This window comes from Anser anser (genome assembly GCF_964211835.1).
Source record: "Anser anser genome assembly, chromosome: 9".
Taxonomy (NCBI): Eukaryota; Metazoa; Chordata; class Aves; order Anseriformes; family Anatidae; genus Anser; species Anser anser.
The window spans coordinates 17,776,754-17,803,892 of record NC_139729.1 but is presented as its reverse complement, the minus strand read 5'-3'; the positions used below and the strand labels follow the sequence as shown (position 1 = coordinate 17,803,892).

General features: G+C 44.0%; 1 protein-coding gene across 10 annotated transcripts in view; it reads left to right on the top strand.

Annotated features, from left to right (window-relative positions):
• Positions 1-27,139, top strand: part of LPP (LIM domain containing preferred translocation partner in lipoma) — a 387,509-nt gene that overhangs the window by 326,141 nt on the left and 34,229 nt on the right. For all 10 annotated transcript variants that reach the window (XM_083848027.1, XM_083848031.1, XM_083848023.1 and 7 more), the window contains one exon: positions 2,207-2,376. In XM_083848027.1, the coding sequence (XP_083704153.1) occupies positions 2,207-2,376 (170 nt within the window). The remainder of the gene's footprint in view (positions 1-2,206; positions 2,377-27,139) is intronic.

Genomic DNA, 27,139 nt, shown 5'->3' with positions numbered 1-27,139 from the left:
CTCTTCATATTACAGCCCAGCTACATGAGCAGTTTGGAGAAGGCCCCGCAGCACACTCGGTCTTGTCTGCACGCAGGACCAAGCAGCGCTCTCCCCTCGTACATGCAACTCCTGTGCTACATACAGTAGGCTTCTCCTGCCTCTTCCCCGTAGCAATACTGCTGCCTTGGTTCTCTCCAGTGGGATTTTCTTTCGCTTGGTCCTAGTCCTCATGGTTTTTTCCATTCTTCCCCCATGTTCTGTGGCCTCATCACCATGCTGGGAAGCTTGCATTCCTCCTCTGCTCGTAAAAAAGGAGCCCTCACAAGAAGCATTACAGTGGAGTGATTAAAGCCCAGCACTGTCGATCAAAACGTTAATAACAAATGCTAAAGAAAGTTAAGCTTAAAAACAACATCTATTAATTCCTTTTTGGAGGGGTTTCCAGGCTGGTCTTGGTTTATCTGGTAACTTCTCTCTCCACGTTGCTCAGACTGGGAGCTGTTGGAGTAGGAACTATCTGCCCAGTGTTGTGCCAACTACAGTTATGCCACGGTAGCAAATCAGAATGATCTGGATTCTTTTCCAAACTCTCCTAATGCATCTCAAATGCGTATCTATATGATCTTGCCACATTCCTGAGGGATACAAAAGCAGCTTACGTGCTTCGTTCACTGGGTGTAGCCCGCTGAAGGCTGGGGCAGGCAGGGAAGAAAGGTGTGAGCATGGGGACTTGGGTGCTAGGAGCTGTTCCATGCAGGGACAGCAGCCCTGCTGTCGGGTGACAAGATGTGTCTGAGTCCTCTTAGGAAGTTTTGCAGTTTTTGTTGGAAAGAGTCAATAAACACAGAGCATGGTATGAGAGAACACTGTATCGTTGTTGGATTACTCAAACATTATTAGGTACATCTTATTTGTATATGTTTTTTGAGTAATTCCATTTTGAGCTCAATCTGCCTTCCTTCTCTCACTTCAGGTCTTGTTTTCCTTCCCCTCCTTCCCACCCTCAGTGACCACATTACTCCATGCACAGTAGAGGGAAGCAGGATCCTACAGCTGGGGACACCACAATTAAGATGAAAAATACTGGTTTGGGTAGGATAAGGCCCCAGACCACAGATGCTCCATTGCCTTTGGTAGGGCTATCTTGTGCAGGGTGACTGAGGTTGTTATCCTAACTTCCCTCCATGGCTTTGTGTACGAACTACTCTCAACACTGCTGGCCAAGGACTTCAAATCTGCCTGGGATATCACAGTTTAAAATGAATTGTTGCCTTTCAGCATATGAGCAAAATTGCAAAGGTGTGCCTTTCACCCACTCTTTTCCATCATCTCTGCACTACAGTCTTCTATAGGAAAATGTCTTTTCCCCACGATCTAAGAAATCCTCTTTCTCTAAAAACCCTTCTTCACTTCTGCCCCGTAACTTCTTCAGCATCGATGTAGACAAGGTAGCAAGCCTTGTATGTTTGTGCACACAGATTTTTTTGTGTTACGTATTTGTGTATTGCATTAGGGACCTTTTTCAGAAACAGATAGAATTCTTAGAGCTTCTCTTTACTTAGAGTCCTTATTAGCAGCTTCTGATACACCTTTCTTGAATTATAGTAAGAATCAAGTATTCATAGATCAGCTTCTTTACTTTGAATAGACATAGTGTCTTAATCCATATTAATAATCTTCAAGCACAAAAAAGTAATTTTTCTATGTAGGAGATGATTTTGCGCTCTTTGTGATCACTCGGTCCTTAGCTACTACTTTTTATTCAAAATAGGAACTATGTCAGCATCAGCACGTTAGCAAGAGCACAGATTGATACTGCTATACTAGCAATATCATAAAAGTGAAGTCTTTTTGCTGGTATAATTGGCTCCATTGAGAGAATTGGTTTAAGCTGTACAAGCAAAAACTACTCTTTAAATGGTAACAATTGTGCTGCCACCAGGCAGCTTTATGAGGCCTCGTACCACAAAATCCTTTCATGTAGAGGCAAGTCTTTCAACACAGGTTTATCCTATCTAGCTGAGGAGCTGAGGGTGACTATATAGCTGGGTTAGATGATAGTTGAATGGTTTGCATCTGGGGCTCAGGTTCCTTATGATAATCACTGGTTACTAGCATCAGTAATAATGATTTCAGGATTTTCAGTACAGACACGCAGGAGCACCCTCTTCCCAGCTGAGGATGGGAGTTTGCACTGACTCGTGTCCCTTCCTTCTGGTGACAGGCCGCTGTGCCCGCTGTGGGGAGAATGTTGTTGGGGAAGGCACTGGCTGCACGGCCATGGACCAGGTCTTCCACGTGGAGTGCTTCACCTGCATGATGTGCAACAACAAGCTGAGGGGACAGCCTTTCTACGCAGTGGAGAAGAAAGCCTACTGTGAACCCTGCTATATCGTAAGTACCCGTGATTATTTACCCTTTGATTTTTAACGCTCAGACAGCGGAAACATGTATTTCCTTCACTGCAATACTCCTGCCTTACAGTTAAAGCCTCAGTTTACAGTTAAATCTCATGGCAATACTGTAGGCACTAGTTTTCTGTGGTCTTTAGAAGAACTCAGATCTCTTCAGCTTCTTAGGTTAACTTTACTTTCTGTGCTATTTAAGCTGCAAAATGAAGTGGCCAAAGCAGGGGAAAGAGGTGCTTTTTGTGATTATTTCAGCCCTGTAAGGACTGTGCAGCAATTTATTTCCTTTTTTAAGAGGTAGTATTGTTCTCAGAAGCTTTTTGCATTGAGAAACCTGATACCAAAACCCGTACAGATGTTGATGCGCACTAAAATGAAAGATGGGACTCAAGATAGCATTAAAACTTCTAAAACTGCCCTTCGTGTTGTTTAATATTAATGGAAGTCTCTCCACTGAACTTTTGGATTGGATATTTTTCTGAAGCTTACCTTATCCTAAAACTTCATTTTATGCTTCCAGCAAGCTCTTAAATCAAACAATCAACAGTTGCTCTGAGGAGCTGCACCTTTTAAGAGGCTCACATAAAAGACAATTGGAACCAGTTGTACAGTTGCAAATTAAAGGAACATCACCTAACCTGAGGCCTTACTTTACTGTGACCTTAGCATACAATATGTTGGGATAATCCCTATAATTTAGAATGAGGAAAGCACCAGAACATTCTTAAAGCATTGATGGGTCTTCCTGTAAACCTCAAATTCAGAGTCCTTTTTATAAGCCCTTACTTTTTTTGCACACTGTTAAATTAAGCTTATTTTAAACCGAAGTCTAGTTTAAGGTTGATAACTGTAGCATTCAAATTCTACCTGTTAACTCTGCAAGAAAAAGGTAAAATTCTGTGAAGGCCAATGTACCACCAGTATGCTGTATTGCATCTTTTATTTATAGAGATATTTGATGGGTGGTTGTTGTTGTTTTTTAGGGGGTGGGAGGGTGAGGCCTTTCCAGAATTAGACTGCACTTCTGAAAGCAGAAATTGCTTTTCTTGACATTTCTGGTATTTCAATAATTAAAGAAATAATAGGTATTTCTGTAAATGCTACCAATATCCCTTTATTCCTTCTGTTTCTGTGGAGTCTTTGCAGTGGGATTATTGCTGAAATATTGAATATAAAAAGGGAAGATTCTGTCTTATTTACAGTGGCAGTGATAGATGAACCATGGGAATTGACTTTCAAAAACTAAGTGATTTTTTGATTGAAAAATATACTTCTTAAACATTTCCATTTTTTGTTTGCACTGAAATGATTGTACCATAAAAACTATAAGGTTAATTTTGTGGGAACTTTGACCACGTGCAAAGCACTGCAGATTTCAGGAAGGTGCGTTCATAATGGGATAGGAACAACTTCATACAACTAGAGTTAAACATTTTATTCACTTCAGGATGGAAATGACTTCATCTGCTTGCAGATTGATACTTTTCTTTTTTAAATCAAGCACGCATTCTTTGCCACTCATCTGCTTTAGTTTGGGAAAACATCTGCATTAGCCACTGTAGTAATGGTTTAAGATTAAATAATCCCATTACTTATACACTTCATTAGCCTGAGTGAATTGTTGGCAAGGGTTCAGTAAACTTCCTACATTGGGAGATAAAAGGATAAAAAAAGGAAAGGAAGAAGGATTCTGTTCCTCATTTTCTTTCAAATTTGTCTTCTATCTATTTAAGGGATAAAGGAATGATAATTGCCTGGTTGCATCTGCATTTGTATGTTCTGCAATACGGCTTTGCAGCTCTGAGTAGAGAGGAATGAGTAAACGTTTAATAGCGTTCTCTTATATAATCAGAAGGGGCCTTTAAATGTTCACTTGTACAATCCACAAAAAATGGTTATGGACTCAACCCAAAACACTTTAGGATTGATGGATGCTGCTGCACATGAAGGGGAAGGGATTGTCCTACTGATGGGTAGCTGGACGGTTGGTACCATGAATGGGAAATGGAAAAGCAGGAATCTGGCAATCTGATTTAGCAAAAATAAATAACACAAGTAAAAATTAAACTCTATAGCCTGTGTTGTGGTTTAACCTGGCAGGCAGCTTAGCACCATGCAGCTGCTTGCGCAGTCTCCCGAGTTAGGTTGGGGGAGAGAATTAGAAAGGTAAAAGTGTGAGAACTCATGGGTTGAGATGAGGACAGTTTACTAGGTAGAGCAAAAGCCACACAGAAAGCAAAACAAGGAATTCACTTGCTACTTCCCGTCAGCAGGCAGGTGTTCAGCCACTTCCAGGAGAGCCGGGCTCATCCTTTGTAACAGTTTCTTGGAAAGACAAATGCCATCACTCCAAGCATGCCCCTCTTCCTCCTCCTTCCCCCAGCTTTTATAGCTGAGCATGATACCAAGTGGCATGAGATATCCCTCTGGGGGTGCAGTCATACTGAAGTCAATGAGAGTTAATCACTTGCCTAAAATCTAGTCTGCGCTTAAGGATTTTGCTGAGTTGAAGACTAGTTTGGTTTTCTTCTGAGCTTTTCCAAGTCCTGCTATCAGAAAATAACTTGGATGCGTGGAGTTCTGTAGGAAATCAATGGGACTGAAGATCCCAGACCCAGGTTCCTGGGGGCCTGAATTCCCATGGAAGGTGGAGCCTGCCTGGCTGGCCCAAGGCTTCACAGCTAATCAGCGGCTGCAGCCAGCTCTGGGAACAGGGTTCTCAGCTGGTATCAATCTGAATAATTCCATGATGCTTATTTACTGGTCTAATTCATGCTGATTTCCACCACACATCCCCACCTCTCTGTGTTCAAAACTCTTGGTCTGTTATGTAGGCCATTAGACGAAGCTGCTGCATTTACATTAAAGAAGGTCGACTCTAATATTTGCCTAGACCTGGTATACAAATTCATGAATTCTTGTTTTTCATAATTCCCTTGTGTGACTCATGGCCATACACACAAAAACTATGTGCAAAATCAAAAATGCACTTTTTTCAACGATTAGAGTTGGCTAATCTTCTCAGTTTATGTGACTCTTAGTTGTGGTGGAGTAATTAAGATTACTGTGGAGAGTTGTATTTAATTAGTATTTAGTCAATACCAGGCTTAAATAGCCTGCAGAAGTGTTGTATTTTGCTTTTGTTTCTGATTTTATTAGTGACCCAGTTAAGATGAAGTTCCCCAAAAGTCTGAACTAACATCCAAGGAAGTCAATCACCTGTGTAAAAACATTTACTAAGAGAAACGTGAGTACCAGAGTTAATTTTTTCACAAAAAAAAAAACCACCCAAAAGCCAGTCACCATCACTTCTGTATGAATGCAGAGAGTTTTGTTGCCAATGTTTGCTGGTTTTGCTCTGCATCCAAGGATTCTTTCATTATTAATCTTATTTCTAAAAGAGTACCAGTCTTCTCCATTAAGATGCTTCTGCTCAACCAAAAGCAACTGTAAGAAATAAAGCATTAATAGGAGGCAGATGTCTCCTAGTCCTTACGACAGGCAAGTAACATCTGAAATATCACGATAGGGTTTCCAGTGTAACCAGCTTACTGCTGTACATGTGAAGAATGCTGTCTGCAATATGTTATCAGTAAAGTTTGCTCCTCTGTTACAGGGCAAGTTACTGACAAAAAACATTTGGTTTGCTTCCTCTGTAGTTGAAGAGATCTTAGCACTGGGCTCGGTGCAAAGAAAAGGTTAAGAGTAATATCAGTAGAACTGTTGTTGTAAAAGATTGAAGAGCAAGATGTTAGAGCAGTGCCAGCTGTCTGCTTTCCAAATACAGTATTATTGTAAGGACTGAACACAAGGTTAACCAGACACACCAGTCTGGCAAGAGTGATGCTGCTGTTTTGTGAATGGGGTGTTCTCTGATGTCCCGATGACTTTCTCCAGAACATGGAAATTTCCCTCCATTCTTTATCCCTTTTCCCCTCAGTCCAGTGGCTGACGGTAGGAGATAAACTTTCTGTGAGGTTGTGGGCTGAGAGGTGCTGAGCACCTGCACTTAGCACAGAAAGCTCTGGCAGATGCTCCTGGCCTCGGAGGACTTCTCCTGCCATGCCCAAGTTAATACAACCTACTGCTGGGCCCTGAGGGAAGTGCATGTGGAGACCCAGTGATGGAAGCTTCCAGGTGCTGCTGCACGCTACCAGATATGAGAATATAACCTTAAAACCTACCCCAGAGATCACTTGCAGGGATTTTGCAGGGTGAGGTTTGTCTTTCCATAGTACTGGGAGGGCTTGAAGGAGGAAGAATTGCGCATGACTTCATGTCTTGATCACCATTTCCCAGATTTAAATGCAGGGTTATAGTGCTCCACTTTCATCAGTTAAGGTTTTTTTGGGGGTGCACACAGACAAAAAATGGAAGGTTTCTACCTCTTACTAGCTTCTAACTTTCTGGCCTGTTGAGGCTGTAGTGCAGTAGGAGGAGATAGGTCAGGCCATAATAAGGAGAAATCTAGATATTTCATGAAACGGTACAACTAGAGCCGCTGGTGCCACAGAGCATCCTGCGGAAGCTTAAATTTGTTGATCATTAGGAAATCTCAGTGTTAACTCAATTTGTGCTCATTGGAAATCTCTGGTAAAACGACTGTCAGCTCTCACGTGTCTGGTATTGTAAACCTCACCCTGTGCGCGCACAAGAATGTGGCTGTTCAAAATCTGCTCCAGAGAAGGCACCTCCAGCACATCTAGCTGAACGTGAGGTTGATCCCTGCAGTAAAATTATATCTATTTTTAAAAATAATTCTGCAATTTGTAAGCAGAGATTACAGCACTAATTTAGCAACCATGTAACAATTTAAATTGGACCAGAAAAGAGAAACTATAATTTAAAGATTTTTTTTCATGATACAAGTTTTCTTCTTTTTAAAGTAAAAAGCCCTTTATTCTTGTTTTTGTCAAGCAACGTATTGAATTTGAGAGTAATTTATGGAAAGTGCTGCCAGCATGGTATTGCGAGTGCTCCACAATTTGAATTTAAACTGCTCAATGGGATCATTAAGACTATTATGCCTGCTTTCCAAAGAGTTTGAATTCAAAATGACAACTGGAACAAAAATATAAAATAAACTAAAGAGAAGTCACGCACTCTTTACGTGGTGGAATTTTTCTGCCCTCGAAATTTTTCATTGAGATCAATGCTCTTCTTCAGTCTTCTCCTAGGAAAAAAAAAAGCTGGTGTTGCTTGTTTTAGTGCTGAGCTCCTGCCTGAGACACTGGCAGCAGGGAGCTGAACCTGTGACCCTAAAAGCGTTGCTGCTGCGGTGCAGCCAGCTCCTGCCTCCTGGGTTTCATGCCCTCGGCGGAGGAAGCCTGTGGGCATAGCAGACATAAAACGGGCCCAGAGTCTTGGCTTGCTTGCAGGCACATTTTGATCCTATTGATTATTAGCTTTGATAATTTTGCTAGTCTAGACCCAACTGGTGATGTCTTTGGAGAAAAAAAAAAAAAAAAACCTCCTAGGTGGTAAAGATGACTGTCATTCCTGGTAAACTGATCATCTGTAAAACTGAAAATGAATAAATCCATAAGAGTTTAACAGCTCTTTCTGTTAGTTTCCACTCAACTCGTCTGATATATTTAAAAAAATACAGGTGGAAGTTGAGGTAGGGGAGGGGGCATAGGCTCAGTACTGCTGCTTTGGTAAATGGTCTTCAGCAATCAGAGCATAAAATGGAGGAGGACAGGGTGCTGTTACGGAAGCTACACCTGGAGCTTTCAGGAGTTCAAGTCTAGGAGGTACAAAAATGCCTGAGAGAATGTCAGTGAAACAGCTTCTATCAAAACTGGGGCAGATGCTGATCTTAGCTGACCCATGTGAAGTATGAACTTTTTTTTTAGTGGACTATCAGCTGTTAAGGGTTGGGTCATGCCTCTTGTTTTGTCTCTAATCAGAAGGAAAAGTTTCCTTTTTGAGTGAGAAGGCAGGGGTTTTTTTAGTAACCTCCTTTCTAAACCAGAATGATAAAGGAAGGGGAGAAAGCATACCTTGAGGTGATGAGGTATGCTGTATAGCAGCCCCTCTGGAGACTCAGAGGGGCATATCAAAGAGGACAGGGCCAATTCATCTCACTGCCCAGCAAGGACAGGACAAAGAAGTGTCTGAACTGAGGCTGTAAAAGAAATAACTCCTAGTAAGTTTAGAAGATACTGAAGCAACAGCCCTGCCAAGAATTGCACTGGGCTCACCTTGGTGGAGGATTCTCTGAGCTAGACCAGACACCTCTGTGCTGAGGGTGGCTTAAAGACAAAATTATTCTCTTCTCAGCACAGCAAGATCTGCTTGGCTAACCATTCTGAATCACTGGATGGGATTAAAGGTGTTGTGCACCCTATTTTCAACCTACAGTTGATGTTTGCCTTCATGTTGTTGACTGTTGCAAATGCAGCTGATTGACATTGAAACAGATAGCAAGGGGATCAGGCCCCACCTTGGTATAATTGACTTTCCAGAAAGTTGAGTGGAGTGTTGCTTAAGAGAAAGACCAGCTGTGGACTGCGGAGCTAAAACAGTGTGATGGTACCAGTGTTATAAGGGGAATATTTCTGGAAAAGTCATCACAGTGCTGGATAGCATCTTAATATGTACAGCGGTGTTGCAAGATTGGCCATGAAGTAGGGCTGATTAACTAGGTGGGAGATGTCTTGGTAGGCCAAAATTTTGCTAAGGATGGATGGATTATATCCCACTCCTCTGCGTGGTTTATCTGCATGGACAGATATCTGCAAGGACATTTATATGTCCTTATGAAGTGAAGGCTCCTGCTCTACACTAGGGTTTCTGTATGGGACTTCTGTGGTTTCCTAGTAAAATCCAGATCTTTCCTCCTGTGTGTGTTGGCATCTCCAAAATCTTCAGTTGTCTTCTTGTCTCTGCCTTGAGCTCCTATAATTAGGGATGTTTATCATATTTGATTATGTAAAGGAAGCATTGCTTTGACATGTGTAATCTAGAAAAATTAGACCATGGGAACTTTGTGGAGGGAGTTCTTGTCATATCTGAATGAAGATGACATTGTGAAGGACCAGCTGTTGCCACTCAGTGAATTTCTCACCTCACAGGGTGAACTCCACTGACTAATTGTGTATTCTTAGGAAGATAATAGTCTCCCTTTCTGTAGAGCCATTATGGCTCCTGGCTATACATCTGCTTACGGATCATACTGCAGTAGTGGGGACAGTGAATTCATTTAGCAATGACTTCAAGCTGTGTGTTGAGATTTCATTTTAGAAGGTAGTCCAACTCTTGCATATGCCTTCTAGAGCTAGCAGAAACAGCTTATAAGTCAAGAAGAAAGTCTTACGCACAGCATTAGTAGGAGAATCTTCATTTGCAATTAAGTATGGATGAATATTAGATGTCAAGCCTGTAGCACTCACCTCTGCTTTACTTTCAGCTGTAACTTGCTGCCTTCTCAGCATATTCTTTACTGCTTTTATCCTTTTTGCTACCTGAGTAGCATCTAGAGATCCATCTCTAATAAACTATCCTTATGATGAGCCAGTGAATGACAGGCAGTGGCCTCCACCTCAGTACAAACTTACTGGTAAACAGCAGCAGGTAGGTGGAAAGGGCGGTGGCACTGTCAGCTTATTGCAAGCAGACAGCTGTCCCCAAGGAGATTAAATGCAGCTTGTTTAGAAAGGGCCATGAATATTGTTGGAAGCCTTCAAGGACAGGCGGTGCAGGCATTTCTAAAGAATGGTTTAGGTCTGGTTGACCTAGGTAAGGGTAGGTCCAGGGGTTGTCTCCTAGCCCTGGGTGCTCCACTTCTGAGCTCAAGCAACTTGTCCAGGACCACAGGCACAGCCTGCAGTGTGGGTCTTCCATGTCCCAACACACTGCCTAGTTGCAGTTGAGCCTGCAGAGATCTTCAAGTGAAGGGGTTACCTTTCTTTTCTTGCCCTCCTCAAACAACTGCACTCTGGGGACTTGGGCACTGGTATGAGGTGAATGTGAAGAGCAGCTGGAAGTTGAGTGAGGGCTCTCAAAAAACTCAGGAGGGTGGGAGGTACTGTGACAGTATTCCTTTCCATGAGTTTTACTGCTTGCTTATAATCCCACGTAGTTATTTGTCCCTTCAAACCACTGAAGGCAGTTATTTTGAAGGGCTGTGGTTTGTTTGGAATAGGTCCTGTAATTTAGGTGTGCATTTCCATCAGATCCATGTGTTACTGAATTTGCTCGGTCCTGCTCAACACAGTAATGTCAAAATGCCAGCGTCCACAGATAAGTCAGAATTCACACAAGAAAATAGAGGGTTAATATAGTTAGCAAAACTTCTGGTTATTTTACACCATGGCTCTTATGCTTGTGGAGCTGCTGGTAAAGTCCGGGCCTTGCAGCCAGGCTGTGATAGCTGCCAGTAATAGAGCTGACTCTGTCCTGGGCTGTGTGTGGATTTAGCAGGTACGATTTACCTTTAGCAGCCTTTCAGAAAACAGAAAGCCTTGTCTCGCTCGCTCTTATTCAAGATGTCCTCGTGCTTTGGTCCAGACAGCAATTTGCAAGCCCGACTGCCAGGGAGGCGAGCGGGCGTTTGCAGCTTGCCACTTCAACCCGTCTCCGTGGTGAAGCCACACTCCGAGGAATTTGCTCTGGCAGAAGCTCAGTCTGTGAGTCGATCCTCCCTCTAGCGTCCTGCCTCTGTTTCTTCACTCCAGGACGTCAGCTTGCCTGCGTGCGATGTTTGTTTGCAGTAGAGGAAACTGTTTAACTTGCCATCGCACACACGCACAAACCTCAATGGGCTCGGTAGATTTCTGGTTAGAAAAACAAATTCATGCCAGTTTAGGGAAAGCACAACAAGCATGAATGATGACAGGAGAGAAAGTTTATTGATTCTAAGAGTATCATGAGTGTTTGGTGCTTATAGAGGGTAAAAGCAAATTGCAAGTGTTTTCTCTCACAGCTGCACTGATCACAAAGGTGTGGGCCAAGTACAATATTAACAGAAAAGGTAAATCATCCGCTGGGGTATTTCGGGCAGAAGGAAGACCAGATTATAGCTGGAATCTGGTACTGCTTAGCTGTTGTTTGCTGGGGACAAGCAATGACTGCTGGTTGGTGGCAGCTCTCAGTGCAGCAGAGCACACCTTGGTTAATGCAGTAAACGAGCCCTGTGGTCAGTGTGTCTGCACCCATCATTTGGGGACCATTTGTCCATCATTTGGGGACCATCCATGTGTGTCAGGGCAACAATGGCACCGGTGGGCACATCAGCAAGCCTGCCATGCTGCAGGGAGCTGGCAAGGCATCTGGGTGCCTTAAAACGTGTGATGAGATCTGCACAGCGTTGCCCCTTCTTTTCCCCTGCCTGTTGTTTCCACACCCAAGCACCACATGGGTTTTTCACAGCAACCTGACGCTGTAGCCCTCTGAGCAGATTTACTGCCCAGCTCTCTGAGACGGTTCAATAAGTGCAGGGACTTGGAAACTGGTTACAAATGTTATGCACTATGCCCAGCTCGTCCAAGGCTTCGCTGTCATCAAAAACTAAGCTTTGTGACATGTTCTTGTTCTGTAGAACAGGACCCTTTAGGAACATGGTTGTTTTTAGAACAGTAATCAAGTGTAAAGCGGGAATTTGATAGGCTTCTTCAAGCACTATAGGAATGGACTGCTGCAAATGCTGGGGACTGCAAAAGATCTTTGTATTGCGTCAATTGTTTTGGTTTTCGTTTTCCTGCTGTAGTTAATCTGCTAACATTCGATAGTCCAGTGCTGTGGCTCACTGTCTTTACATCTGTGCTCTCGGGCTCTCTAATGCTGCTGCGTGGGCCTTAGGTTGTTGTACAACTCTAATGTTACCTGGTGCTCTTCATACAGGTATCCTTTTCAAACTGCTCCAAAATTCTGAACAAGTAATGGTTATGGTGCCCAAAACTAAAAAGTTGCTACTGACCTGGGTAGTTTCCCTTGCTTGTAAAGGGAAATACAGCAAGTGGGGAAAAAAATAACATCTGGAAGTTAATTTACATTTCAACACTGATTATTATCAGGAATTGAGACTTTTAAGTATGAATATTCCATTAGCTCTTGACAACGTAGCTTTTTGTTTAAGGACATGTTTGAACCAATACACCATCTTGGCGCTCCACCAACAGAGGTATCTGTGTAAATGCAATCTGTGCATAAGCCAGACAACACTTTTAAAAATTTATTTAATATTTCCTACAGCAAGCCATCTGTGACTGGTCATATTTTAGGAAGCAAGCGAACATCATAGCAACGTTCCTCCCTCTATTTGAGTAACTTTTAGACTTTTTAAATTAAATGTGCTGCCAAATATTTATGTTCTGTTGTGAAAAGAAAAATATTTGTTTGACATCTTAGTCTCCCTGGCAATTTGCAGTTGGTTGCTCTTCTTTGGAGCCACTCTTCTTTTTTTTTTTTTTCCTTGTGGGTAGAGTAGTAAAAGAAGGATGCACATCAGGTTTGGACATCCCTGAGGTTCTCCTGGGCTCACTCCTCAGCATTTGGTAGGGCTGTAGCATGTGGTGTGGCTTTGCAGGGAGCTAAAGAGGGGTTGAGCCCTGGGTCCTTGCATAGAGGCTATGGTGTGGGATGGATGGGTTGGGGGCCAGGCTGTGCCCCTGGTGGGTGCAGAGGGCAGTGGAAGAGCCACTGTGGTATTGCTGCCGGCAGCAAAAGGCTCCGGATTTCCTGGGAAAGCCAAACGGGTGGGAGGCGTTTTGCAGCACACCTCCCACAGGCACTGCAGCCATCACCAAGGCAACCGAGTTGCCAGAATAGAGGGAAAAACCAGTGATGGCCTAAGTCACGGCTGGCAAATACTGCCGAACCTAAACCACCCTGATGGGACTGAGCCCTGCTCTAAGTGATACGTGCCTTGCTTTGGCTGAGGATTTTCACAGGAGGCTTTTATTTTATCCTGTTCCACAGATTTATGGCTGGTGTAAATTTAATCGCCTACGGTAGTGAAATGCATTTGCTCAAGGGCTCAGAAATCAGTGTGATCCTTTTATTGCACAGAGGTGTTAACTAAAATACCCGAAGTAGTCCTCAAACAGTTAATTCCATTCTGGAAAGGCTGAAATGTGCTGAAGGGTCCCCAGTGGCATAGCACCGATTTCTGCTCAGTATTCATTCGGAACGGTCCATATAACTTACCTGTACTTACCACCCGGGGAATGTCGCAACCCGCAGAAGTCCAGGTGAATTGCCAGCACGTAACCTGTCTGCCTGTCTGTCACCTCTAGGATCAAAGCCATACATAGAATATGTGTGTTCATACTTATATGCTGAAAAGAGGTCCTTGCAGCATAGAGGAGGAAGAGAAAGCTGTCTAGATTTGTTTTTACCTCTGACAGGTTTACTCTCACTGTGGCATGGCAATAAGATTAAAGTTTTATAGTAATATTACCTCCATCCAGACTAGGAAAAAAAAGGTAAAGTCTCTCTTCTCTGCCACTTGGATTTTGATCTCTTTTATAGAGCTGCTGCATCTGTTAATAAAATCCTTAATTCATTCTGAACATTTTATTGTCACTTCAGATAAAAGTTTAATCAGATAGAATTATTGCCCTTCTAATATTCCCTTAACCTTTGCGTTTTAGACTTGCACCATATCAGTTAAATTTTAAAATCACTTTTTTATGGACTTGAATGCCCCATCTCTGTTTTAGAGGGTACTTCTGCACAGAAATGCCATAGTCTATCTTAAGGTCATGTGAAAACTTAAAAGGCTCTAATGTGAGCTCTGCTCGCTTTCTGCTGAAGTGTCTTGCATGCCCTATTAATTACTTTAATGGTGACATGCTGGTTTAAGGGAGTTCTTTATTAATACCACTAAATCTTCTTTTATTGTTGTTTAAACACTTTTTCTTTCCTTTATGTAGATGTATTTAATCCTTTCTGTCTTTAAAATGAATGAGCGCATAACTCCACATGAAGCGTTTGACACTTGCATTTTGCATTCTCAGGAGGGGGCAGAGGAGCATTGCACTCCCTTGCCTGCAGCGTCCGCATCCCGGCAGAGATGAAGTGCACATCTGTATTTGTGTCCATAATCATACGTTAGATTGTTGTGATGGAAATGACTTCTAAAATCTGATTTGCCTTTCCGAAAGTAATATGCGGTGAATTTGCTTCTGCCCTTCCAGGATGTTGAAATTCTTGAGGTCCATGCGGCTTGCTTGTTGAAAAGTGTAGAAGCCCAAGTTCAAGAGATTTGCTTATGTTTGAGCCATTTCCTAGCAAAGAGAAGAACACATTAATTTGCTCTTCTCAGTCAGAACTCTTTTAACTAGTATTATTCTAGTAGTTCATTTTAAGATTAAAACCATACAGCATTTACTATACCAGTTAAAGTAGCATAGCCCTTCTACCAAACTAGTCATCTGACAAAGCCCTGGCATCCATGTCTGCAATTCTGTTCTCTCTTCTACAAAATACATTTTGCTCTATATTAGTTGTGGGTTTTCTTGGTCTGGGGAAGGGAAACAAGGTATGAGAAAAGCCATTATCTTTGGGACTTGGAGAAGCATTTCTGCAAAGCACATAAGTGACTGATGAACTTGCTGCTTTTTGGTCTCTTAACTTGCTATTGACAATGAGAATTGAACTCTTGGCAACTAAGTCATCTGGTGGTTCTTTCACTTTTGGAAGTATTTTCTCCAGCAGCCATTGATGATGATCTTGTCACGGGACTTTCCTGCATTTGATAGCCATTAATAACGTACCCTGGTCTTCAAGAAAATTATAGTAGACTCTTGGAAAAATTAGATTTGAAAAGGTTTCACCAACAGCAGCTAGTTTTGTGTGTGGTTTTGTTGTTGGTTGTTCTTTCCTTGCATTTTTTTTGTGTGAGGGGATAGTATTTCAGGGCTGGTTTTTTGTTGTTGTTTAGTGCAGGCAAAGTATGGAAACTTGTATTATGCTCTGGGTCAGGAAGTCTCTTGACTTCTCCCAGATGACTTCTGTTTCCTAAACAATCTGTGCCCACTTGAGTAGTAGAGCTTTTGTGCAACCTTACAGAGCTAATACATACTTGTACGTACACAGAGACCAGCACAGGACGAGTCTGAAGCCTGAATCCATCTGTAATGACTTATCTGCCTGGATCAGGTCTTTCTTCTGGGGACCTCTCTCAAGTTTGTCCCAATTACTCTGTAGTTACCAGTAGCACACTTTGCTGTCGGGTGGCCAAGGCCTTTTGCTCAGAATTGCTATTTTAATTCCAGAAGCAGGCAGTAAACTCATACGCTTACACAGTACTAAATAATACCTTTTGCATTTTCAATGTTTGCTAAATGGCACCCTTTTTTTAGAATAAGAAGCTAATCAAATGGCAAGGCTAAGCGCTGTTTGGGCCACTGGTGTAGAGTCAGTCTAGGTTAGACAAGAGAACTGTTCCTACAAAGCAAAGTAGTCTAAGCCATGGGCCTGCTCCCAGTGATCCTGACGTGAATGTGTTCTGTTATAGTAATGGGAGCTGAATCAGATTTGTTACCCAAGACAATGTGGCTAATGACTCTGTAAGAGGCACAGACTCCTATCTCATAAAGTGCCCCTCTTGTGAGGATTCTAGACTGACTCCATTAACATTTTTCAATTTCTGTTCTCTAAAGCCAAAGATAAGTAAGGAGGATTCAAGTGATTTTCAGTGGAAATTCCCTAAAATTAACTGAAAAAGCTTAAAAGATGCATTTTTCTCTTTTAGTTTGTGTTTACTTCCATTTTCCCTTGTGGATACCTTGTTTATTTTTTAAATAAATAATCATTTTAAAGCAGCGTAAATAAATTGCAAAATGTGCTCCAATGGGGTGGATAAATATATTCCATCTGCTGGGGAGTGATTATTAAATAATTCACAAGTGGCAAGCCCAGGAGTGGTTATCCATTTTCCCCTCATTCATGGGTAATTTTTTTTACATCCCGTAGGAGCTAATTATGTTTTCTTTGTACATAATGTTTAATAATTTTTAAAAATCTGGCACTAACCCCTCCATCTACAGATTCTTCAGTTTCTCCAAAATATTTGTGCATGTGTATGCACGTAGGTGTTGGCAGAAGATGTTTGTTACCTTTCTTGCTTTTTTTCTTTTGCGTTGAGAAGGTGAGCATTGATGTCTGAAGTGAGACAGGGAACTGAGAAGCAAGTTTCCTTGCGTCGAAGGAGTTTGCTCCTGCATGGATGTGGATGGGACCCATCCCAGCTCTAACCCTTGCATGGGGATCAATGTGACTTCAGGTCTCTGACAGCAGTCACTGTTTGGCTTGTACTTCCCCCTCCCAGTGCTTCCTATTCATATGTCTATAAGGGTCATAGGGTATGCATGTGAAGGACCCTGTTGCCTTTTCCTCAGTGTTAGGAAGAGCTTGGTTACCTTCTGAAGCTCCAAGAGTGAGCCCAACAAACCCAGCTTGTGGATAAGCAGCGAGTGATTACCAGAAAAAAACTTGAGCCAAATCCCACCAGTGGAAAAACTGTCACCAGTATGTGGATTGGTGGGCTTTGAGTCTGACCTGAGCTGAACAGCTCAGCTCCTCCTGGTAGCTAGTAAACCCAGAGGCTTCACGTATGAGCTTTGAGCAGGCAGGGAGGGTGGCTGGAGTGAGGGTTGGATGAGGCTGGCATGTAGCAGGAGGCTGCAGAGTCAGCAGCTGGCACCTCCAGGACTGTATCCCGTTTCAGCAAGGTTCACGTTCCCGTAATTGTGCCTGCGTCACGGGGCAGGAGGCAGGGGACCACCATCCTGTCCCGGTGCTGGTGCCCAAGGTCCTGTGGTCAGAGCTGGGCTCTACCCCAGGCTGGAGGCAGATGTTTGCAGTTAGAGGACAATCACTATCTTGGTGCTAAAATGTGTAATTAGCCACAGGAAATTCTTTCCTCAGCTGATGAAGACAGGAAGGTAAAAGTGTCTCTTAATGCTTTCACTGTTTTTCTAGGGAGTTGAGTAAATCTGCCCTCACGGTGGGGAACAGCGGTACAGTTTCCAAGCAGGTAATGCTCTCTGCTGCTCTCTTGCAACATGTCCAAGTGTCCGTGCTGTCAGCCAGGGAGGAACAAAACCCTCTCACTGAAAGGCAGAGCAATGTTTTCATTTTCTCCCCCACCTCTTTTTCACATTCCCTGTAGGCATACACAGACTCTGGGTTTCAGAGGCAGCTGTGTTCTGTGTGAAGCAGCAGCAAACAGCATTTCTCTGGGACAAAGAGCAGACCCCAACAATTTGGTTTTGGCTATGATTTCCAAATGATTCTTGACCTGGGAACTCCTCCTTTTGTAACTTTGCTAATCCCCTGTCTTAACTGGGAAATAGTCTTTGGAAAGAAATATAGTCTGGGTGTGAGTTACCAGGACCTTGAACATTTTGCTTCTTTTTGAAGAAAGGCTCTTTCCTTCCCAAGACGCTTCCCAAGTTCATATTCTATATAGCTCCATCATAGTCAAAACTGGTCAGAGCAGCATTTCCCATGACTGCTGTCTGTGTAGAACATGAGCTTTCTGCCCTTTGCATAGTAATGAAATGCTGCAACTGCTGAGGGTGGCTCTGACTCCGGGCTCCCTTCCCCATCTCATTTCCTGCTCCAAATGGTCACTACATTTCACTCCTGGCAATGATGCTCCAGGATGGAAGAGCACAGCGAAGCCAATATCCAGGTGACAGAATTGTGGCAAGAGAACAAACTGAATATGAAGTCCGTGGAGCAAATGAACAGTGTGTTCAGCACTGTGCTCTGCAGATGTACAGAAGAGGAGAGGCTGGGAGGATGAGCTGAGGTGTGCCAGCTAGGATGCCAGCTGCAGGAAAGGTGGTGTGAATGCAGGGCTTGCTGGGCTGCTTTAATTTAAACCTAAAAGAACTGGAAAAGAAAGCTGAGGACTGGAAGGGTGTTTGAAGGATATGGCTGGAGTTGGGAAGCACAAAACCACTGCCACGCTGGCTCTTCTGTGCCCGAGGCTCATCATTACATTAGCAGTTCTCTGGTCGTACCAGGCGGGAGACACCTGTGTTCTGCTTGCAGACCTGGGCTGCTGGCACTTCCAGCAGGTGTGGCATTTAATCCTGCGTTCGTCTATGTCCTTGATTTTAACCAGGACTGAGCATTGTCCCTTGAAAGCAGCAGGGAGAGAGCAAGCGCTCAGTTCTCTAGAAAGCTGAGCCCAGAAGGAGATGTTTCTGTGATGTCCTTTCTTCTCACCCACACGTGCTGCTTCTCTCCCTGGATCTTGCTGTCTTCAGGTCACTGCTCCCTCTTCTCATATGCATTTTCTGTCTGTTATGGTGACCCCATCGCTGCTTTTGCCCCCAGTCAAGTACTTGATGAGAGAGGTGATTGATTCCCATATAGCAGGTGAAGTCGCAAGGCGGAGCTGGGAAGATGGCTGTGGCTCCCTGGCTTTGTCCCACAAATCCACTGCAGGCTACGCACCACTTCACGCTGCCTCTTTTGCCGTGGCAGTGCTGACAGCACCTCTGCCAAAACGCACACCAAAGGCACTGCACCGGAGACTCCTGCAGCAGCACAAACATCCTCGGTACTGACACAGAGCCCGTCCACCGGGCTGTAACGTGGTGCAGCATGTATTACAGTGTGCTGTTAAGAAAACCGTAGTTGCCAAATGTTTCTGTTTTTATATAAAGCTATTCCACCAAGGCTGTTATCTCATTTTTCTCTGGTGCTGAGAAAAGTGGTTGAATCAGACGAGAGACCTTGTGGGTGGAATACATTATGTCCAAAAATCAATCGTAAGGTAAGGTAGGAATAGAATTGAGTTTATTTACAGTCCGTTGACTTTTATAGTTAGCACCATTTATTAGAGAAGATGAAGAAGAAAATTAAGCAGAGGGCAGGGAAATGTTTCTTTGTGATATTTTTGTGCTTGGCAATGAAAAGAGATGTGTGTACGAGCTGACAATTTATCTTCTGCCCTGAAGAGAAATGACTTGTTCTCAAATGGGCATGAAATGAAATAGTGCAGAACACGATAGGAACTTTTCTGCGTAAATGGGTCAATTTCCTGTCATTCTCTCGATAATTGTATGTAGAGCACACTACGCTCCAAACACTGGCAAATGTGAATCTTTTTTTTCCTCCTGTTATTTTACTCCTCTTGTAAATGGGTGGAAAACATATTCCAGTGCTGGCACTATTATAATCAGCTTTTGCCGGTGGCTAATAGCAGTCCATTTTCGGTGAATGCTTATTACCTCCAAGCAGTCCAAGACACTACATAATAACCCAGCACTGTGTAGATTGGTACCGCTAGGAACAAGATGTAGTTATAGGGACTCTATTGCAAATGCCCCATCACAGCAGGAAATTCACTCATCCTTTTATCTTCTCTTTCCTAATTGCAAAATAAGCCGTGCTGTAGCTGGGGAAGGAACCTTGTTTCTTTCTGAAACTTTTTCCAGTGTGGTTGGGGGGTTTCTGCCTCACTGTTAGCAGATTTTTGCATTTTCATCCGCTGCCAGGACGTCTGGCTGTTACCGAGGGGGGCATGGATTCGGGGCAGATTCAGGGAGGACTGAGCTGATGATTTTACTTTGGCTGTCATTAATTAAAAATAACAAAAGTGCTGTAACAGGTGTTCAGTGGGTGATGATTAGGGCCCCTGTGGCAGATTGGGTAAATCACACTGGTACAGGTTCGTATGGTGACAGAGCCTCGTGAGTACTGTTGAACCTCAATCTGAGGAATCCCTTAGGGAAAGATGGCGAATGTTTTATAGGGTTGGCACCAAGGGCCTGGATTCTGGCTGTGGGAACATCTGGATAAATCCCAAACATTTGATTTCAATAACCTTCCTCCCTCCTAACTCCAAGCTAAACAAGATCTAGGTTTATCTAGCCCATCTCATCACGCATGGCATTATGCTTCTATTTGGAGGTTAGAGGAAGGATAAACACAATCCCAGTCTGAGGACTGCAGATACCTGAGCTGTGACTGCATCGCTTGATGGGGCAACACGGCCAGTGTTGATCAGAGTGAGGACTGAAACCTCCCCCTGCCTCTCCAGTCACTCAGGGACATGTACTTAGAATTGCAAAAGAAACGGATTTCAACTGAAGGTGGTTGGGAATGGATGTTTTCACCCACTTACCCCCTTCCCGCAAAAGGGAAAATCACATGTTTTGAAGGATGGAATCTAAAAGCTTGGAAATAAAACCCCAAGAACAGCCTCTTTTTTTTCTCCCCACTAGTGAAAAAGCGCTTCTCAGAAGCATGTCAGGATCAGATATTTCCCATGGAAGTTTCCATTTGGAATGGGAAGTTTAGGGCATTTCTGAAGCTATAATCAAAGTATTTTCACCAGCCCTAACTATGGCCCTTTTAGGGTCAGTGTCAACTTCATTCTGTGGATGTGGAGCAGGTTTCATTCCAATACAAGTTGGACTCGGTCACAGCTTTAAAGAAAAATAAAAATAAAAACCAAACAAAACTTCAAGATAAAACTAATGGCTTTTTAAGTCTATAAGCCCTGAATTTCTGTATCACCCTCCCCACACATGCACACTGGGACGGGAAAATGAAAGTTTCTAGTAGGTGTCCGTAAGATCAGACAAGTCTATTTGTCTTTTATGTATACTCTTGATGCAAATGAACTGGAAATAAGGATACCCACAGGACAGATCTTCAATAACTTCTGCCTGCTATCAGGAGAGGAATTTATGCAGCAAACCCACTCTGTGAATCAGCAGTTGCTGAAGTATGCTTATGATGGCTTTACGGAGTCGGCGCTGCTTGACTTACGTGCAAGGCTCCTGACTCCATGCAAGCCGTGAGGAACTGGAAGCAAATGATCTCTGACCTCCATCAGGAAGCAGAGAGAAGTCTGTTCTGTTTATTCCACCTGTCTTTGGAAATGTGCAGCCCTGAAGGACTGGTTCAGAAATCAGTTATGCTCAGGAACGCAGCTGGTGGGGGGGGATAGGAATGGCCCACTGTAAAAGCCACCGGGGGAATTGGGTCAGAATTCGGCTATGCTGCTGCTTTGACCAGAGAATAAGATCTAGCGACTCTTACTTGGAGCGAAATGTGAAAAGATCAAGGGCTGAATTAGTCATTTTCCCCATGTTACATAACAATATTTTAGCAAACATTCTTCTCCCTGAATGTTTAAATGCATTGCTTGAATAATCACTGAAGACAATGTGGTAGTAATATGTTCCTTATGTGTTGGAGGCAAAGCATTTATTCTGGTTTTACTTGTATAAAATGTATTAAACAACTTAGTTTTTGTTGATGTTTACACACAGGGAGTTGGGGGGGGTGCTTTGTTTTTTACTGTTGTTATTCCTTTAAGGGAGCGCATTTTTTGTCTGTGATTCAGAGACAACTGGATTTCTATTAAACGGGTCTGATGCCTGTGGTGGGATTCATCCCAGATAACTTCATCTAGCTGGAAGCTGCATACTTGGTCGAACATGCATGGCTCTTAGGAGTGAGGGTGGAGACCTGCTGGCAGCTCTCAGGGAGGAATATTTTAACCAGCCCTACCTACAACCCTCTTGCAATCGCCCTGGTGTCAGTGTCACGTTTGCTTGGTGTATGTAAGGCAAACCCCATCTGAGTACCTAGAAAGTAGGTTTTCGTCCACCTATAGCTCCTGAGTGGCCTGGTTGTTTAGTCATGCTCTAATTCACCCTCGTTCGGGGCTGACTCCACCAGAAAAGGCAGCTCTGACCACTTTCTTTGGAGACACAGCCAGGAAAAGAAAGTGGAGGTGCGGTACGCCCGGAACATTTTATGAGACTTGTGTGGTTAGGAAGCATTCCCTAGAGATGGCTGACCTGGCCTCTGAAACCTCTTCAGTCGGAGGGCAAAATCACCCCAAAGCTACCATTTCTTGGAGATGTGGGGGAGACGAGCAGAGAGGCTGCCTGGAGGAGAGGTCTCACTGAGACCAGCGTGCAGAAAGTGCCCTGGGGATGCGCAGGGGGTGGGGAGGGATCCTCGGGAAGATGTGCGTCAGGAACATCCCTGGCTCTTGTCGTCCTGCCACGGGCTTCCAGCCTGCTCCAGTTCTCTGTTTAGAAAAGCACAGGGTTAATGTTGCTGACTGCAAAAGGAGGTGGATGTGGGTCTTGTTCCATGGCGAGCACCAGGATGGGGGCAGCGGTGCTGAAGAGGTGCAGCTGTACAAGCTGCAATGCCACCTGTAGGAAAAGGGGGTCAAAAAGGTGTGGCAAGGTTGCTTTGGCTAGCTGGCCAGGAGGGATTCTTATTGTCAGACACAAATCTTACTGGGTTTGAAAAACCTGGATTTAAAAAAAAAAAAAGCCTGTATTAGCTCCAGACAGAGATGTATCCTGTAATCATGGAAATTTTCTGTTTCACTGCTGGCTTTGGGAGGAAATTCTGGCTTTTGAAGTTACAACATGACTGATAGGTTTTATTTGTATTTTTGGGAATTGTTTTTTTGTTGTTCTACTCCCATGACTCAAATCCATTTGAATTTTTCCCCCTGAACCATGTGTTTGTATGCTCTGGCTAGCCTCGTGTTGCATTTGATATTCTAGCATTGGGCAGTAGAGGATGGAGAAGTGTTTTTCCACTGCTACCACAGTGGTCTTCAGCTTAGTGTTGTAAAGCACAACTCTTTGCACGATCCACCACGCTCAGTTATGCTCTGTCACTCTCCAAGAGAACCAAGCACAGGGATTTTGATCCACTGAGGCCAGCACTGCTGAATAGAAGCGCTGCAAAGAGAGGCACAAGCCTCACCTCTTGCTTTGACATCTCCTTCTGGCCTGAAAAAGAGGTACTTCCTCCCAGCCTGAGTTCTGTGCTTAGGGTGGGGTCTCTCTTATAATAACATAATCAGGGTAGGGGATTTTCACCTACCCACAGACCCTTCCCATGATTGCGCTGTTTAGAGCAGTGACCTAAATAGAGGATATTTAGGGTTGGTTTTGAAGGGAGAGTTAGACAGCTTCCAGCCTTCCCCCCCGTGCTGCAGGGTGCAGATGGCTGATGGAGGCAGCTCTTGCTTTCTCCTGGGCAAGCATTTCTGCTTTGCATAGGTAAATATTTGCTGGGCCAGAGAGAGACAGGCAGAGGAATTGATGCTATGGCTGTAAGGTTAAGCTGTTTGCTGGAGAGAGGGGGCCAGCCCTCCAGGCTCGCTCTAAGAATACGCTGCAGACCCAGCTCTGCAAACAAGACCCCCAAGGGCATGCTCCATTTATGACTTGCCACCAGCCCTGAGTCCCCAGCCAACATTGAACCATCAGCGCGTGAATGGTTGCACGAATGCCTGGTGATGAAAAATGGAGGCACCTCGGGGACTTTATTGAAAGCTTGTGTGTTTTCCCTCCCTGCCATCTGCACCGGCTCCCCGGGGGCTCCGAGAGCTGAGCCTGCAAGCTCCCTCCTTCCTTTCGTGCCTCTTCAGCAGCGCCTTGCGAGGCGCTCGGGGACATCCTCCCTGTGCGAGGAACTTCCTCACCACCGAGATGCTGCTGTGGCACCGGTACCCAGTGGGAACCCAGCCAGCTCATCCTGATGCCCAGGAAAGGATTGGAGCCTACTCTGCTTTCTGACAACTCCGTTGCCTGTAAAGCTGGAAGGAATAAAAGCCTCAGTTGCTACTGTCAGCCGACCTGGCTCTGCACTTGTGTAAGTGGGTAGCATTTTTCATCTCCTTGCTGTTTGCTTTAACATGTCAAACAGCTGGCATTTTTGCAAGGTTTCCCTAGCTCCTCCTTCCCTCTCTCCTTCCCTCCCCTTTTCTTCTGCCTCTATAAAATAATGCTGCTATAATCTAGTTTGACTCAGCAGGATCCTTTTCACGCTGGCTAATCCCCATATATAGGCATCAGTTCAAGGAGGTGCACCAGAACACTGCAATATTTTCCCTAACATTTTGTTTAACCAGGATGACATTATTCAGACAAATTAATTCCTCCAAGACGTAAACTTGTTCTGACTGAGTGCTGCAGCAGCCTCCCTGAGAGCAACAAACCATGATCTGACATCTTAACAGCTCTCTACACGGTCGGGGGAGTCGTACAGAAAAGATCTTCAGCTGTGCATATGTGCATGGTATAGCTGTCCCTTTCTGTTGATAGATTGTTTTTCCAGCCAGGTTTGGGTAAAAAAAAAAGTCCTTTTTTCTTTTCCTTTTTTAAGTATATGGGTTCTAACACACAAGCCATTTAGAAAATTATCCTGGCATATGAGAACAGGGTGAAGGCTCTATCCTACCCTCTGAAATCCTTTCCAAAGATTTGGAAAATGGGGATCCACTTAAGCCACTCTTCTTCTACACCTTGAGTTCATCCCGCGTGTCTGAGGTAGCACGTTCCTATGCAAGACGCACAAAGCTCAGATGCATGTGCAGCTGATAGGTGCCCCCTGTGTGTGCCAAATGGCAGCCCTTGTGAGAAGGGGAGAGGAAAACATCACCAGCCACTCACATGTCTGTCAAAAGAAGGAATTCCTGGTGCTTCATGGGCAGAAACAGTGCAAAATGGTCCCAGCATGGGAAAGAGGCCCTATAGTGCTGCTTTTACCCTGTGTGGGATGTATGGGGAAGTAAGCTATCTCAGGCCCCACTGTCAGCACCAGCTCTTGGGGTGGCATGGCTGGGCTGCAGGAGCTGTGTTCAGCTGAGTTTTTCTGTCCTTGTTCCCTGAATGTCTTCCTGGTGTTTGAGTTGTATCATGTACCCTATAATGTCTGTGCTTTAGGAGGCAGCTGGGAAATAGCTTTTTCCTCCTCCTGCCCTTTGCTCCACCTAGCCCTGAGCATCATTATGGCTGTTCAGGTGCCTACCGGTTCTTCCCTTAGCTCCAGGATCCCTAATTCAGTCTGTGTGCTAGCTTTGAGCCTGCCAATGCTGCTGAAAGCCTCCTGGAGCAAGGAAATGGGAAAGGTGGTTAAGGTAAAGTAGCTGGAGCTCAGCTTGGTCCTGGGTCCATATCTCGCAGCTGGTTTCCTACTTTGAATTCTACTGCTGCTTTATATTGGTTTTGTTCAGCTTGAGTTGCTTCAGTATGCCTCAGTTTTTCCTTCCTGAGAAACGGGTTGGTGTTAATGAGCTGTCGATTGAGATGTGCATGGAATGACATCATGGCCATCCAGTCAGCTGAGCACTTTGTTCATGGGGTGCTGGGAGCTTCTCCTAGCTGGTCCTCTCTTCTACGCCTTGCTGTCTGCTTGTGTAGTCGGAGCAGCTTGGGGAAAATGTTCTTGCTGGAGCAGTGTGTTATTGACAGAGGCCATCACTAGCCTCTTGGTACTCCAGCTTTAAGTACCTTGATGTAGTATTATCACCATTAACTCAAAGCGAGTTAAGGTTACAGCAGACAAAAGTGTAACATCCAAAAGACACTGAATAATTAAAAGGGCTTATAACACTATAACTTACAAAGATGAAATTTCATATGCTTAAAACTCCCATATACTTAGATTAGTTTCAGAGGTTCCCCTTCCTCTGTATCAGCTGTGACAGATGCTTCCCATCTTTCTCCCTGGGGATCTTTCCATCTTTTTCTGTTTGTGAAAGGTTTTTCATTGGGAATATACTTTCTTTCATATTGCAGCTTTATCTTTTGGGGAACAGTCAGCCTCCAAGCTCTCTCCCTTCTTCCAACCCTAGGATCATCTCTGATTTTGAGTCCTTCGTTTATGGCAGAAGTAGGCTTGACGAGTAGCTTTGAAAATGCTGCCTCTCAGACATGCCTAACTGCAGCTATCACCTACATGATAGTAACCAGTGCTGGCTTTTTGTTTTTCAGGGGCTTGTCAGAGTGGTTAGCACGTTTTTTGTCTGTAGTAAGGGAAAACACTTTTTTCTCCTGTTGAAGCAATTCTTAAATCTTTCTGCAAAACCTATATGCTGAATTTTTTATCTCGTGTGAAGTAGCTGCCTCTCTTTATACAAACCTAGAAATGCCATTAAATGATACAGCTTATTAATGGTTTCTGCTTAAGACTCCTCATGACAGTACCTAGGAAGCCTGAGATGTCATCTTTTCTCCCAACAACGTATTTGAGGCCAGTGTGACCCTCTCTACAAGAGAAAGGGACATGTCCCTTCATGTGAAAGTACATGGCTAAAACCGATTCCTGGTGCTGTTCTGCAGAGCTGTTAAGCATTGAGTACTCTTAGACTTATCTATAATCTGTTGTTAACAACGCTGGAAAAAAATGCTGATGAAAATAGCAGGTTAGTAAGAGGTCAGTGCAATAGAGAGGCATGGACTGAAGAACATCCTGGGCTCATTTGAGCAAAACTAGTTTAATGCACCCAACAGGGAGGCCTTCTATTCTTCCAGGGGAAAAAAAAAAAATCTGGCACACCAATTCTATCTACAGATGGAGGCTCATCCTACAAAGTGCCTTCCTTAGGAAGGAGCAGAGCTTTCCATACAGCCAGCTAAGGAAGCCTTCCAGTGTTGGAGCAAAAAGGGCTGATACCAACCCTTGCAAAAGGCCTACTTGTAAAGGCCGTAAGGGAGTAAGTTGAAGAGTGGTTTTACATCCAAGTTCAGTGTTGGTGGAAGAGTGGAATCCCCTATCTCGTCTGCTCCCCATTTCTTACGAGGATACTGAAAACCAAAGAATATGAAGAAAGCAGCCAAAGGTGGGAGAAAAAAATACTTGAAAGTGAGTTCAGACAGTTTAGCTTCCCAGAGGTGGCATGATGTAATGTGCAAGGCGAGGTACTGGCTATTAAAGGAGCATTTATAGTGGTGAAAGGCAGAACAATGGTGGAAGCAGTAGCCAAACACATTCACAGCAGAAATGAGACA